A 15,786-nucleotide genomic window follows, 5' to 3' on the forward strand; every position below is an offset into this window, starting at 1 on the left:
GGTTCGAATCCCTGCGACTGGGTGAGTTCCCATTGCTCTGTCCCAGCTCCTGCCAACCTAGCAGTTCGAAAGCACGTCAAAGTGCAAGTAGATAAATAGGTACCACTCTGGCAGGAAGGTCAACGGCGTTTCCGTGTGCTGCTCTGGTTCGCCAGAAGCGGCTTTGTCATGCTGGCCACATGACCTGGAAGCTGTACGCGAAGCTGTACGCCGGCTCCCTCAGCCAGTAAAGCGAGATGAACACTGCAACCCCAGAGTGGGTCACAACTGCACCTAATGGTCAGAGGTTCCTTTACCCTTTATCCTATCCTACCACCCTGAACATTCACACAAATCCAGCTGCGGGAACGGCGGCGCCTTCGGAGGCGGAAGTCCCCACTCAGGAAGCTCCCCCTCTGCAACAGCAACCCTCTCCGAAAGGTTCCCCCCTTACCTGGTTCTCGGCTGCGTCCCCGTCTTCCTGAACTGCGTCTTCGGGGCTTTCCGGCAAAGCGCCGCCGGTTTCGAAGATGGCAGGGTAGAAGGTTACGAGGGCCTCGACGATGCGGGCTTGATGCGGGTAGTCGACCAGCGAGGAGAGGGAGATGGTGGCCTCGGTGGGCCTTGGGCGCATCAGCGTGGGGCCAAAGACAATGCCCAGGTTGCCAGGGGTCATCTTGTTTTCTTGCTCGACTTCGACGATCCTGGGGGGAGAATCGGGCAGGCGACACAGTTAACAAGGGAACCCTGGTCTGTTCTGCAACACCGAGGGGCAGGGGTCTTCTGATTCTAAATACAGTGGTCCCTTGGTTCGCAAACGCCTTGGTACTCAAACAACTTGGAACCCAAACACTGCAAACCCGGAAATAAGCATTCCGGTTTGCGAACTATTTTCGGAAGCCGATCGTGCTCCGTTTTGAGTGTTGCGCTGAGGTCTGGCTGTTTTTGCCATTTATTTTGAGTTTTTGCGGCTCTCTGTGTTTTGTTTTTGTGACTATGTGGAACCCAGATCGGCTACTCGTTGACTGATTGTGTGACTGGGGGCTGGCTGAAGTCAGTAGGGTCCAATGGTCCCTGCCCTCACCGCGTGGCATCGCAAAACCCCCTAAAGACAACGGGATGGATTTGGGCACGCCGATTGCTTCCGGTGGGTCTACCCTCGATTATGACTTGGATACGGCTCGTTTTATTCATTCTGGCTCCCAAAACACGCCCTGAAATGTCCACCAACTTCCTTGTAGGGTTTACGTTGCTTTCGCTTTCGGAGAACGCGTTTCTCAGGCGGCAGAATTGCACCCAGTTCCCTAACAGTTGTGAGTGCTGGTCCTTCAACAGGTGACAGAGGTCTGCGTCTCGAGAGCTCGCCAATTTGAACAGCCACGGCTCCTTCTCCCAAAGATCCCTGGGAACAGTAGTTTGCTGCGGGTGCCGAGAGATGTCCGGAGATGTTCCCCTTGCAGAGCTATGTTTCCCAGCATTCTCAGGGAAGAGCGATGTGATGGGGAAGCCACTCTGCATTCGGACCCCCACAAAGCTCTCCCGGGGGACAGAGTGGGGCCATTGGTCAGCATAACTGGCTGAAAACCTGGAAGTAAGTGTTCCAGTTTTCGGATGTTTTTCGGAAGCCGAACATCGACGCGGCTGCCGGCTATTGTTTCTGGGGCGCCTGCACCAATCAGAAACTGCGCCTTGGACTTCCAGAACGGATTAAGTTTGGCGCTTTTGTGTTTGCTATTTATTTTTGCGTTTTGGTTTTTGAGGCTTTTCCGGTTCATTTGTTTTTGTGACTGTGTGGAACCCATTTCTGCTACTGATGGACTGATTGTGTAGCTGTGGAAATGGATAAAAGCCCCCTATCCAAACAATGACTGTCATCAGTGCAGGGAAGAAGAAAAAAAGGTAATTTTAAATTTTATCATCTACAATACTGGCTTATTTATTTCATAGTACACTACATTGATTGTTGCTTTCATCTTATGGATCAATGGTCTGGTTAGATAGTAATATTCATGTTCGATTGCTGTTTTAGGGGTTGTTTTTAAAAGCCTGGAATGGATTAATCTGTTTCGCATTGCTTTCTATGGGAAAGCGTGCCTTGGTTTTGGAACGCTTTGGTTTTGGAACAGACTTCCGGAATGGATTAAGTTTGAGAACCAAGGTGCTGGCTGTTGTAGAAGGAAGGGAGTGAAAATCTCACCACCCCCTTTTTATTGGAGGCAGGGTCGCCAGCCGACAGTCCCCCCCCTCCTCTCCCGCTTACCTCCTCAAATGCAGAAGGATGTACTTTAGGGTAGACAAGTTCTCCGAAGGGAGCTCCCTCAGAAGGTCCCTCAGTTTCGTCACCAGCGCCATGACCACCTTCTCGGTCTCAGGTCCCCTGTCCACCAGCTCGGCGATGCTCTTCCCGGGCCTGCCCTCGGACCCTCCCTGCAGGCTCTCCTTGGCCAACCCCATAAGGCTGTTGTACATGCGGAATGGCATGATGGGTTCCGGGAGCTGAACGGGGCAAGAGGGGGGGCTATTGGGTTGTTGTTTTTATTTTTACAGTCACACCTCGGGTTGTGTTAGCTGCGGGTTGCGTATTTTCAACTTAAGAACACGGCGGACCCGGAAGTGTTTATTTCCGGGTTTCGCCGTGCGCATGCGCAGAAGCGCTCTATCAGCGCTTCACACATGCTCAAAAGCGCCGCTCTGGATGCGTACTTTTCGGGGTGGGAACGGCACCCCGGAACGGATCAGGTACGTATCCAGAGGTACCACTGTATTATGTATTTTGTGGTTTTTATATCTTGATTTTATTGTGTGAAGCACTATGAGACCCCCGGGTATAGGGCAGTAAATAAATTTAAACAACAACAACAACAAAGAAAAACAACATCATCACCACCATAATCAACAACAACAAAGAAATGGAAGCGCACCTCCGAGTGTGTGGGACAGAACATGAGACACCCCTTCTGGATCAGGCCCAGTGCCCATCATGGCCCAGCACCCTGTTCTCACTGGGGCCAATCAGGTGTTCCCATGGGTGCCACAGAAACTCTCCCCACTTGCAATCTCCAGCTGCTGGTATCTGGCCAGTGGAGGGCAGAATGCAGCCATCAGGCCATGGATAAGACTCTTCCGCCTCCTGCGCCATGAGTTTCCCCAATCCTCTCTTAAAGGCGTCTTTTAAGTCAGTGGCTCTCACTGCCTCCAGTGGGAGGGAGTTCCAAAGTCTAGCGATAGGTGAAGAAGCCCGTTCTTCCGTCCGTCCCGAACCTCCCAACATCGAACCACGGATGGGAAGGTTCAGGCAGGGTCACACCTATGTTGGCTCCCGGGACGTTTCCAAGCACAATTCAAAGTGTTGGTGCTGACCTTGGAAGCCCTAAACGGCCCTGTATACCTGAAAGAGCGTCTCCACCCCGGACACCGGGGTCCATCTCCAAGGGCCTTCTGGCGGTTCCCTCACTGCGAGAAGCGAGGTTACAGGGAACCAGGTAGAGGGCCTTCTCGGTGGTGGCGCCCGCCCTGTAGAACGCCCTCGCATCAGATGTCAAGGAAATAAACAACTATCAGACTTTTAAAAGACATCTGAAGGCACCCCAGTTCAGGGAAGTTTTTAATGTTTGATGTCTCATCCTGCTTTTAATATTCTGTCGAGAGCCGCCCAGATGGGCGTGGAAGATGGAGCAAACTTGTTTTCTCCTGCTCTGGAGGGTAGGACCCGAACCAACAGGTTCAAGTAAGAGCGTAGTGCCTGAAACACCAAGGTCATGGGTTCGATTTCTGTATGGGACAGCTTGCAGGGGGCTGGACCAGATGACCCCCCCCCTACAATTCTATGGTTCTATGAAAGGAGATTCTGACTAAACATCAGGAAGAACTTTCCCTCTATCAGAGCTGTTCGGCCGCAGGATGGACGGGGGTTGATTCTCCTCCCTTGGAGGTTTTCAAAGCAGAGGTTGGGTGGCCATCTGTCCAGGATTCCAACCCTACAATTCTATGATTCTACAAACCCGCGGACACCGTGTTCATAAAACCAAGCGTTTCTTCCTTCCCTTCCTGGAGAAGGGAGCCCTCGATATTGCCACCTTCCAACCCAAAGACCCCCCCCCAGGTCCCCCCGCTGCCCCAGGGAGCCTCACCTGCCGCAGGTACAGCTTCAGCACGTTGCTGATGTCGTGAGGATAGGCCTGGGACAACTCGACCAGCTCTTTCCCATTCTCGAAGGCCTGGCACAGCTTCTCCACGCGGGTCTTGACGCCGTTGACTCGGTAGATGCCCTAGAGCAGTGGTGGCAAACCTTTTAGAGACCAAGTGCTCAAACGGCAACCCCAAACCCACTTACTTATCGCAACAGCGTGGCAATTTAATATGGGATAATGATGATTGTGCAGATGTTCGTAGATATGCAGATGACACAAACCTTGATGGCAGAAAGTGAGGAGGAATTAAAGAACCTTTTAATGAGGGTGAAAGAGGAGAGCGCAAAATATGGTCTGAAGCTCAACATCAAAAAAACCAAGATCATGGCCACTGGTCCCATCACCTCCTGGCAAATAGAAGGGGAAGAAATGGAGGCAGTGAGAGATTTTACTTTCTTGGGCTCCTTGATCACTGCAGATGGTGACAGCAGTCACAAAATTAAAAGACGCCTGCTTTTCCCAGTAGTGATGTATGGAAGTGAGTGCTCACTGGAAGGACAGATCCTGAAGCTGAGGCTCCAATACTTTGGCCACCTCATGAGAAGAGAAGACTCCCTGGAAAAGACCCTGATGTTGGGAAAGATGGAGGGCACTAGGAGAAGGGGACGGCAGAGGACGAGATGGTTGGACAGTGTTCTCGAAGCTACGAACGTGAGTCTGACCAAACTGCGGGAGGCAGTGGAAGACAGGAGTGCCTGGCGTGCTCTGGTCCATGGCGTCACAAAGAGTCGGACACAACTAAACGACTAACAACAACAACAACGATGATGATTGTCTGCATGCGGACATACAAATAAATGTAAATCAATAAATAAACCCAGCCAGATGGGCGGGGAATAAAGAATATATTATTATTATTATTATTATTATTATTATTATTATTATTATTATTATTATATTTTGCCATTTGATGAGAGTTTGCCTAAGAGCCCCATGAATGCTATGGTAGCCTCAAATTCCATGATGAAGGAAAGGCAGGCTATTGGTGTTCACAGGGCCAGCCACCAGAAGTTGCTGGGCTCCCAACCCCACCAGCAGAGCCAATAGGCAGAGATCAGAAGTGTTATAATTCAGTAGCATCTGCAGGGTACCGTGTTGGCTACCCCTATATGAAAGGATAATATCGGCTGAAAGAAGGTAGATGTCAGACCACATAGGTCACCTAGAGAAGGACTTCCGGTCTGTCGCCATTACCAATCGGCGAGGGAGACCTCAGTCTCTGAGGACCCTAGCGCTAGAGGGGGGGAGCCACAGAGCGCGGTGGCCCCCCGGAGAAACCCCAGATCGGGCTTTCTGGGGACGTGGAGACTCAGCGGTGCTCCTTCAAGTCTCCCTCGCTGCCCGCTAAGCTCTTTTTTTAAGAGCCCCGAGAGCAGACTGAGGGGAGATGGAGCCTCGAGTCAATTCGCTATCTCTCTGGCGCGAAGCTCCGAGCCGAAGGTACTTGAGCGGCAGATACCTCAAAGATTAGAAGATTTGGACTGAGATGTGAGTAAATTGTGGGAGATTGGACGAGAATTTGGCTAGGTGAGGAGATTAAAAAGAACGGAGGTTGATCTCTCCCTACCGAGTGTGTGAGAGGCAACTACTTTGCCTGCAGCCAAGATTTTTGTTAAGAAGTACTAAATTCCTCTAAAAAATGGACTGGAATCTTCCTTCTTGCTGCAGGGCAAGGGGAAGAAATTGAGTGTGTAGAAATCCTGTAAAAATTACAATTTGGATCTGAGAAAGACCCTCCTGCAAGCTGGGAACGAGACCCGACAGGCTTAGGCGAGCCGCCATTATGACGTCACAAAGGAAAGGAAACTTTGTATTATTGTGAACTGTTGAACTACATTGTTAAACCTGTTAAAATAACAAGACTGTGAACAACATGAGTAAGTGGACTTGGAAGTGAGAAATTGAGTTAAAAATAAGAGTTGGAACCAGTTCAGATATAACCTGTATGTTGGGAATTTTGGATATAAGAAATAACACCATCTTAGGTCCTGCAACTCATGCCTTTCCCATGAAATTTGAGACTTAAAATGGAAGTAGACAAAACATCAGCTTCCTGTGAAGAATCAGACTGTTTGCAATTTATTTTGGAGCAAATCTATGAAATGATACATGAGTTTCGATCAGGCAAAAGGGAATAATCTGACTCCCCAACACAGTTTGAACTACAAGCTAAGGATGAGGAAGGTGTGGACTATATTAAGCTTAAAAAAGAAGAGCAACAAGAGGAACAGAAGGACTGGAACCTAGTGCAACCAGCGAGAGGGGCTGCACAGAACATTTGTATAATACAGTGGGCTCTCGAAGAGGAAAGATCATGGGACATTGCTCAACCTGTGAGAGAGGGAGAACAAGACCCATGGAAGGGCTTGGACAGTTAATGAAGAATCAGCCTGGAAGGGTGCTCCCCCACTAAGAGAGGGGAAGCACAATCCAGGCATTGGACTGGTTATTGGGGGAGAGAAAATTGTGAATTATGCATATGGGGCAAAAAAAGGGAGGATGGTGGGGGGCATGGTTTAAGGCAGGGGTCAGCAAACTTTTTCAGCAGGGGGCCGGTCCACTGTCCCTCAGACCTTGTGGGGGGCCGGACTATAGTTTGAATTTTTTTTTTAACGAATTCCTATGCCCCACAAATAACCCAGAGATGCATTTTACATAAAAGGACACATTCTACTCATGTAAAAACATGCTGATTCCCAGACCATCCACGGGCCGGATTTAGAAGGCGATTGGGCCGCATCTGGCCCCCGGGCCTTAGTTTGGGAACCCCTGCTTTAAGGAATTGGAGTGGCACCACTGAATGGTGATGGAATGGTGTGGGCTGGCATGGGCCAGAGCTGGTGTGGGATGAAGGGTATGTTAGTTGGTAAATATTGGATGGAATAAGATGGTCTGGAACTGGAATGTTTTAAGGAGCTTGCTGACACGCCTGGGGAACCAGATTCCAGAGGGAGGGAGGGGTGAATAAGATTAAATATATGAAGTTTAGCATGATAGATGTAAGATTATTAAATCTAAAGAGATTTTTTTGGGGGGGATTATAGGCCAAGGGGATTAAATATAAAAAGAAGTAAATAATAATAAGAATGAGAATAGAGAATTGGTTTAAGAGTAATAGATAAAGAGTTGAAATTTAAGTTTAATAGATGAGTTATGATGAAAGTTGCATAAGAGGGATTTGATTTGAACTCGGGAAAGGGGAGATCAGGGAAGTCTGCGGTGTTAAAGAAGTAAGATGTTATTTTCTAGGTTTTTGTTCTTTTTATTTTTTTATTCTTCTTTTTTCTTATCTTTTTGTGTGCGATTTTATTTCTATATTCAATTTTTGTGAAGGATATAGTTTCCTTTTTTCTTCTTCCTTGTTTATGTTTTTTATAAAATCAATAAAAATAATTTGAAGGGGGGGAAAAGAGAAGGAAAAGCACAGGTCCAGGACGTTTTGCCTTTCCAACCCGTTACTCAGCTCTGAATCAGGATAAGTGTCATTCCAGGGGAAACCCACTTGACTTTGCTCTGATCCAGAGGTAAACAGTGGGTTCGCCCCCTGGGGAAAGAGTTGGATCAAGCGGATGAACCGTGAGTCAGATGGAATCATTGCTCGCTCAACCATTTTAGCCAAAACGGTTGGATTTGAAATTGGTCTCTCATGTCCAAAAGTGGAGAGGAGGCTTCTGCAGTAAAGGTCTAACTACTGTCCCCTCTCACAACAGATTCCTTGAAATGTCCTTCTCTCAGAGAAGCACTGACCACAACCAAGATAAAATCTGAATCATTTGTCCTGCAAGAGAAGGCTAGAATTCTAAATGTTTGGAGATGGTTGGCTAGAGGTACAGATACTGATTTTGGAGGCTGAACTTGCTTGGGGGCTAGTAGTACCTGGCTGGCTTTATTTCGTGGGTGCACCCACCTTCTGTTTATTATCTTCACAACAGCTAACAACATAAATAGCTATCTGCCTCTTACCTGCTCGGCCTGTCTGTGTTGGGGGGTGGGGAGCTGGTTTGGACAGTTTCCAAAATCGCCGAGCTGAGAGGAGGCTTCTTCTGTAAAAAGGCGTAACTATTGCCCCTCTCTTGAGAGTCCCATGGACTGCAAGGAGATCAAACCTATCCATTCTGAAGGAAATCAGCCCTGAGTGCTCACTGGAAGGACAGAACCTGAAGCTGAGGCTCCAATACTTTGGCCACCTCATGAGAAGAGAAGACTCCCTGGAAAAGACCCCGATGTTGGGAAAGATTGAGGGCACTAGGAGAAGGGGACGGCAGAGGACGAGATGGTTGGACAGTGTTCTCGAAGCCACCAACATGAGTCTGACCAAACTGCGGGAGGCAGAGGAAGACAGGAGTGCTCTGGTCCATGGGGTCTTGAAGAGTCGGACACAACTAAACAACAACAACACTGCCACTCTCGGAACAGATTTCTTGCAAGGTCCTCCTTGCGGAGAAGCACACTGACCGCAACCCAGAAAAAATCTGAATCATTGGGTTTTTTTAATCCACCCTGCTCCCTGTCCACGGAGCTCACCTTGGTCTTCATCGCTCGCCTCTCGATCTCGCAGATGCACTTTTTCACGATGAAGGGCACCCCGTCCGAACTGATGCGGCTCTGCTGGGCAAAGTCCCTCCCGAACAGCTGCAGCTTCCCCTGGAGCTTCTTGTGCCCGCACTGAATGGCCAGCGTCTCCAAGCACTTTTTGTGGCAGGCTAGATAGCACTGGGCAAATAGAAGGGGAAGAAATGGAGGCAGTGAGAGATTTCGCTTTCTTGGGCTCCTTGATCACTGCAGATGGTGACAGCAGTCACGAAATTAAAAGACGCCTGCTTCTTGGGAGAAAAGCAATGACAAACCTAGACAGCATCTTAAAAAGCAGAGTCACCCCCTTGCCAACAAAGGTCCGTATAGTTAAAGCTTTGGTTTCCCCAGTAGTGATGTATGGAAGTGAGAGCTGGACCACAAAGAAGGCTGATCTCGGGAACACAACTCGGGACCCTTCCTACCTCCTCGCACTCAGCTCCCTGGAAATATACGTAGCTGTTGCACTCCCTGCATTTCGAAGGGGCCCGCAGCTTCCTTAGCCGGTGGGTCTGCGCAGCTTTTGATAGGCCCATGTGTCGGAAAGGGCCGGTGGGCGTCGAGATCTCTGGGGTCATGTCGTCGATACCTGGGAATCGGGGAGGGGAAAGGGCCAGTTTAGCCGCCCCCAAGTCCTGCTTTCAAGGTGCAAATGAGAGAGCAGTTCGAGCGTCTTGAATGTAAATATATACAGTGGTACTTTGGTTCTCAAATGCCTTGGTTCCCAAATGCCTTGGTTTTCAAACGCCTTGGTACCCAAACGCCGAAAACCCAGAAGTACGTGTTCCGGTTTTCTAAGGTTTTTCCGAAGCCAAGAGTCCGATGCGGCTGTCGGCTATTGTTTCTGCAGCGCCTGCACCAATCAGAAGCCGCGCCCTGGTTTCCGAACATTTCAGAAGTCAAACGGACTTCCGGAACAGATTGAGTTTGGCACTTTTGCTTTTGCTATTTATTTTTCATTTTCGTTTTTGAGGCTTTTTCGGTTCATTTTTTGTATTGTGTATATTCTGCCCCTAGAGGCCGCTAGCATGACGATGTATCGCAATGAATATGTTATGCCGCTAGGTGTCGCTGTGGCAGTGGGACCCAAAGACAAAGGCTGTGTTATATTGCATATATTCTGCCACTAGCAGGCAATACCTTACCCCTGCAATCCCTTATTCCACACTGCTACGTTTCTCGTCTTAGGGACCACTGGCCATCTTCCTCGCCCCCTTCCATGCCGGACCCCCCCACCCTACCCCTCAGCCAACAGCTGGCTGCCCTTCCGCCCCCTCTCCCATCCCGGGACATACTTTGCTCAAAGGAAGGTGAATTTCCGTCCGACTCGTCTCCGGGAGACAATGTCCCGTTGCTCGGCACCGCCTGGGACTTCTGGGGGAACCCACCTACCCGAGAAGGAAACCTGACATCAGGAGGGGAGATCAAGGCCAACTTTTGTACGGCGCACACACTCGCACCCGGCTAGGGAGGTTGATGGTTCAAGCCCACCCAACGTGTGGGCCAGGATTCTTGCATTGTGGGGGGTTGGGCTGGATGACCCCCCAGGGCCCCGTCAAAACTCTTTGACGCTACCTGAGCTCGTGGTGGGACCGGATTCGAGGCTGCCCTTTGTCTCCGCAATAGCCGTCGGCCACGATTTGTGCACCTGGTGGCCCCGCCCACCTGAGGAGCCAATTACAGGGCACGGTTTCGTTACCGGGTAGTTTTGAGTTGGGCGCAACAAAATTCCCTGCCTTTGAGAGACTGTCCCTTTCAGGAATTGGAAAGTTGGTGTGCATTTTATATATAACATAGACTCATGTGTATGTAATTGTTTTCATATAAATCTATATCTATATCCAAGCGTTTTAATTGATGCCTATGTGTATTTTTCAAATAGTTTTTTTAAAAAATAAATAATAATACTAATATTTTATTCTTTCTTCCATATACAGGGGTACCTTGGTTCTCAAATGCCTTGGCTCTCAAATGTCAAAAACCTAGAAGTAAGTGTTCTGGTTTCCGAATGTTTTTCGGAAGCCGAATGTCCAATTGTTTCCGGGGTCAAACAGACTTCCGGAACGGATTAAGTTTGGCGCTTTTGTTTTTGCTGTTGTTGGGGTTTTTTTTGCGCTTTTGTTTTTGAGGCTTTCTCAATTCATTTGTTTTTGTGACTGTGCGGAAATGGATGAAAGCCCCCCATCCAAACAATGAACTATCATCAGTGCAAGTAAGAAAATAATAATAATTTTACATTTTATCATCTCCAGTACTGTCTTATTTATTTTATAGTACAGTACATTGATTATTGCTTTCATTTTATGGATCAGTGGTCTCGTTAGATCAGGCACCCCCAAACTTCGGCCCTCCAGATGTTTTGGACTACAATTCCCATCTTCCCCGACCACTGGTCCTGTTAGCTAGGGATCATGGGAGTTGTAGGCCAAAACACCTGGAGGGCCGCAGTTTGGGGACGCCTGCGTTAGATAGTAAAATTCATGTTAAATTGCTGTTTTAGGGGTTGTTTTAAAAGTCCGGAATGGATTAAAGCGTTTTGCATTATGTTCTATGGGAAAGCGTACCTTGGTTTTGGAACGCTTTGGTTTTGGAACGCTTTGGTTTTGGAACGCTTTGGTTTTGGAACGGATGTCCGGAACGGAATAAGTTTGAGAACCAAGGTACCACTGTAGAAAGTTACATTTGTAACTCAGCCATTTTATTCCAACAAAACTAGTGACTTTTTGCTCACCCAGCAGCAATATTTATAACCCAAATTGCATACAACTGCGTCTGTATTTTAGACAAGGACATTTTTTTAGCTCACAATCTAAACATTTAACATTTGCTCACTAAATAAAATAAACAGTGATTTTTGCAGTGATTGTTTCTCTTTTTAAAATCGATAAGAGGTTTCAGCTACCGTTCAGAGCCAAACAGATGTTTGCTAAATGAAATTGTTTCAACCTAAGCTTCGTGCAGGCATGAAAATGTGTTTGCGCAGTAATGGGAGGGTTGCTGGTGTGCCTCTGAGTTCCTGCTCATAAAGGGAGTTTACCCGCTGCTACCCTGCATGACTCCATCTCTGTTTCCTTTCAATTTGCCTCGCAGGCGCACTTCCGCAGGCAATGCAATCAGATCATTCCTTTGCGTTTGAGGTCGAGCAGGACTGCCTGCTTTTGAAAGGAGGGTGCCTGTCGCATCTCTGTGTGATTTACAGCAAGGGCGGGCAAGAATTTTCTTTTAATTCCTGGGGGCTGCATTCCATTTTCACAAACGTCCTGGGGCAACGTGGGGAGTCGAAAGCTTGCTGCATGCCAGAGTTGTCTACACTCCATTGCTTTTAACTTTATCTCCTGTTATTTTTCTGTTTCACAGCACTGAGCTGCTTCTCTGGCATTTTGTGCAGCCGCAATCGAAATTCTCCAACCCCCATTGCAAATTTCAGCTGTTTGCAAGGAACAAGCCAATGGAAATAGCTCAATGCAACAGATGTTTTAAGAGCACCCCGGAAATTCAGCCGAACATGCTACTTTTACTTGCTCCTTGCAAACAGTGTGAAGTCTGCAAATTTTGATAATAAACCTCATTTGCAGTGGGGGTTAGATAATTTCAGTTGTGACTGTACCTTGCCTGGGGGACGTAGAATCATAGAATCATAGAGATGGAAGAGACCACAAGGGCTATCCAGTCCAACCCCCTGCCAAGCAGCGAGGAAGGCAGCTAAAATATAACCAATTTATTTTATTCCTTTGGAAGATTCAGGAGGCCTTGCTTGCCATTTCCTCCCTGCAGGTGTTGCAAAAGGGGGTAGACTGCCTGCAGCCATGGAAGCTCCTCTAAGAGTTTCTTGCACGAGCTGCAATCTTGCCGAATTTGCCCTGACTGCAAAACCCAGGGATGTATGTGCAGCTTTTATCGAGGGCCGTGAGTGCAAAAGAAGACTCACCTCGTCGCTCGGGGTTGGCCGGCCGGCTCTGCGCTCCCTCGCCCTCCGAAGCCGCTGCCTCTTTGCCAAACGCTTCAGATCCGCTTGCTGCCGGGAAATCGCCGGTGGTGAAGCTGCTTTTTCTCGCCCGGGCCAGCGGAGACCTATGGGGACCGGAGACCCTCAGAAAGCTTGGAAGAGTCCGTCGAACCCAACCCGTTGCCAAAATTGGCAGGGCCACCCACTTGGGGAGAAATTCTAGCTCGGTATCATCTACAACTGACGGGCAGAGGCTTGCCAGAGTTTCAGGCAGGAGCCTTCCTGGAATCATAGAATTGCAGAACTGGATGGGGCCCCGAGAGTCATCTAGTCCAACCCCCTGCAAGTCAGGAATCTTTTGCCCAACATGAGACTCGAACCCATGACCCTGAGATGAAGGGCGTCACACTCTGCTGATGGAGCTATTCCTGTACGATGTGCACAAAGCCTCAGTAAAAGGCAGCTCCTATGACCTTAGTTTCTCGGCCAGCAAGACAAACAGGAGATTTCTATCAAAAGTGCCCAATGACAAAGATTTAAACTGTCCATGGAGGCGCAGGTCAATTTTGTGTCCAGGGCGGCTGTCTCCCAGCTCCAACTGCTACGCAGGATGAGACCCTCCCTGCCCGCAGACTGTCTGGCCAGAGTGGTGCATGCTCTGGTTATCTCCCGCTTGGACTACTGCAATGCAGTCTCTGTGGGGCTACCTTTGAAGGTGACCCGGAAACTACAACTAATCCAGAATGCGGCAGCTAGACTGGGGACTGGGAGCGGCCGCCGAGACCATATAACACCAGTCCTGAAAGACCTACATTGGCTCCCAGGACGTTTCCAAGGACAAGTCAAAGTGTTGGTGCTGACCTTGAAAGCCCTAAACGGCCCAATATCCCTGAAGGAGCGTCTCCACCCCCATCGTCCATCCCGGACACTGAGGTCCAGCTCCGAGGGCCTTCTGGCGGTTCCCTCCCTGCAAGGTTACAGGGAACCAGGCAGAGGGCCTTCTTGGTGGTGGCGCCCGCCCTGTGAAACGCCCTCCCTTCAGATGTCAAGGAAATAAACAACTACCTGACTTTTAGAAGGCATCTGAAGGCAGCCCTGTTCAGGGAAGTTTTTATGTTTGATGTTTTATTGCTTTATTATTATTATTATTATTATTATTATTATTATTATTATTATTCTGTTGGGAGCTGCCCAGGGTGGCTGGGGAAACCCAGCCAGATGGGTAGGGTATAAATAATAATAATAATAATAATAATAATAATAATAATAATAATAATAAATTATTATTATTATTATTATTGAACGCTACAGCTGCAAAGCTTAGCAATGTGAGTCAAGTTCCTTGCTCTAGCAGAACACAAGCACAGTCCTTTAAAATCATAGAATTGAAGAGTTGGATGGATCCCCATGGGTCGTCTAGTCTGACCTCCTGCAAGGCTGGATTTTTTTTGCCCAACGTGGGGCTCGAACCTGCAACCCCGAGATCAAGAGTATCACGTTCCATCTACTGAGCTATCCAATCTTCCCAGAAACGCCGTGGGGGATTGAACCCAGGGCCTTCTGCATGCCGAGCAGTTGCTCTGCCTCTGACCTTCCCGAGCACCTTTCCTCGAGAATTGGAAAGGGCCGCAGGAGGGGTAGGGGCAGGATTCAAATCCGGGAGCACCCACCAGCTGTTGTTGGAGACGTAGGGCTCAAAGTCGTACTGCGTCTCGGGCTCGTCCCCCCGCTGCAGCTGCTTGACGTGCGACGCGTACTGCTGCCCGGGGTCGTAGAGTTTGCTGCTCTCACACAGCGTCTGGAAGTAGACGGGCAGGGGGGCTGTCTGCATGTGCATGGTTTGGAAGAAGGAGATGGTGGCCTGGAACGCAGAGACGGAAAAAGGAGGAACACACGTCAGAGGAAAGGAGGCAGGAGGTCTGATCCATCCCAGTGGCGTAGCGTGGGGAGGGGGCACCCACAAGGACGCAGAACCTCTAGGGGCACCGGATTTTGACACCCGGTGCTGCGCTGACACAGCTATGTGCTTCTGTTGAAAACGAACCGGGAAGGGACCTCATCAGACGCCGGAACGACTCTTATTTTCTTAGCTCTGTGGTCGCAGTGCGCATGCGTAATCCATCTGTCTCCCTCCCCTCCCCAAGGCCCCGGGCACTGGCAACCCACGCTACGCCTCTGATCCGACCCGCAGCAAAATCGTTGGAAGTGCAGAGCTGCAAGCCATCGCCTTTGCATAATTCATGTTCCAGCAAGAAGACAAATCCAATTTACCTTATTATAACAACAATCTTTATTACGGTCCATAGACCCATCAATTCGTTACCAAGCAATACACAGCTGGGACACCCCTCCCTCAAACCACTCAGACATCTTACTCAAATTCGGAATAGGAAACATTAGTTCTTGTGACCACCGATAAAAACTTTGCCACTGCTAGTGTTCTGGCATTTGACCGGTCTTCCAATAGGAACCTGATATAGAAATCCTCTGATTTTCCTGGGAGCAAGGCTAGCAGGGGTGAAATCACTTCAGCCCTATTTACCTTATTATAATACACACACACACACACACACACACACACACACACACACACAGTGGTGCCTCGCAGGACGAAATTAATTCGTTCCGCGAGTCACTTCGTCTTGCGATAATTTCATCTTGCGAAGTGCGGCCAAAACAAAACAAAAACCGCCAAAAACATTTGTCTTGCGAAGCACAGCCATAGAAAACTTCATCTTGCGAGTCACCAAAAACATCACAAAACGCTTTCGTCTTGCGAGTTTTTTTTGTTGCGCGAGGCATTCGTCTTGCGAGGTACCACTGTACATATATTTAAGCGGGGCAATTCTAAAGGCTATGTGTACACCACCATTCAACGTGAGCACAGAAGGCTTGGCTGTTTTATTGCTACAAAAAACAACGACACAAAACTCCAGGATCTCAACTCCTGTGCAGTTTTCTGTGAACGTTATAGTCTGTGGGCAATGCAGGATTCTTCGCCAGTTCAAGATAGAACACAGGAAAGCAATTGCATTGCATCAGGCGTATTTTGTCTGCCCAGCCCAAATTATTTTGGGCTCTCTGGAGTCTTGTAGAATT

General features: G+C 48.7%; 1 protein-coding gene across 4 annotated transcripts in view; it reads right to left on the bottom strand.

Moving 5' to 3' along the window:
- Positions 1-15,786, bottom strand: part of ARHGAP45 (Rho GTPase activating protein 45) — a 57,214-nt gene that overhangs the window by 5,775 nt on the left and 35,653 nt on the right. For 2 of the 4 annotated variants that reach the window (XM_035119327.3, XM_035119326.3), the window contains exons 13-21: positions 14,358-14,548; positions 12,670-12,812; positions 10,317-10,406; positions 10,037-10,129; positions 9,167-9,330; positions 8,694-8,882; positions 4,110-4,247; positions 2,240-2,475; positions 434-683 (exon numbers count right to left, since the gene is read on the bottom strand). In XM_035119327.3, coding sequence (XP_034975218.3) covers positions 434-683; positions 2,240-2,475; positions 4,110-4,247; positions 8,694-8,882; positions 9,167-9,330; positions 10,037-10,129; positions 10,317-10,406; positions 12,670-12,812; positions 14,358-14,548 — 1,494 coding nt within the window. The remainder of the gene's footprint in view (positions 1-433; positions 684-2,239; positions 2,476-4,109; positions 4,248-8,693; positions 8,883-9,166; positions 9,331-10,036; positions 10,130-10,316; positions 10,407-12,669; positions 12,813-14,357; positions 14,549-15,786) is intronic. The other 2 variants (XM_035119329.3, XM_035119330.3) reach the window with 2 other exon arrangements.

This window comes from Zootoca vivipara, chromosome 6, assembly GCF_965207765.1.
Source record: "Zootoca vivipara chromosome 6, rZooViv2.hap1.1, whole genome shotgun sequence".
Lineage (NCBI taxonomy): Eukaryota > Metazoa > Chordata > Lepidosauria > Squamata > Lacertidae > Zootoca > Zootoca vivipara.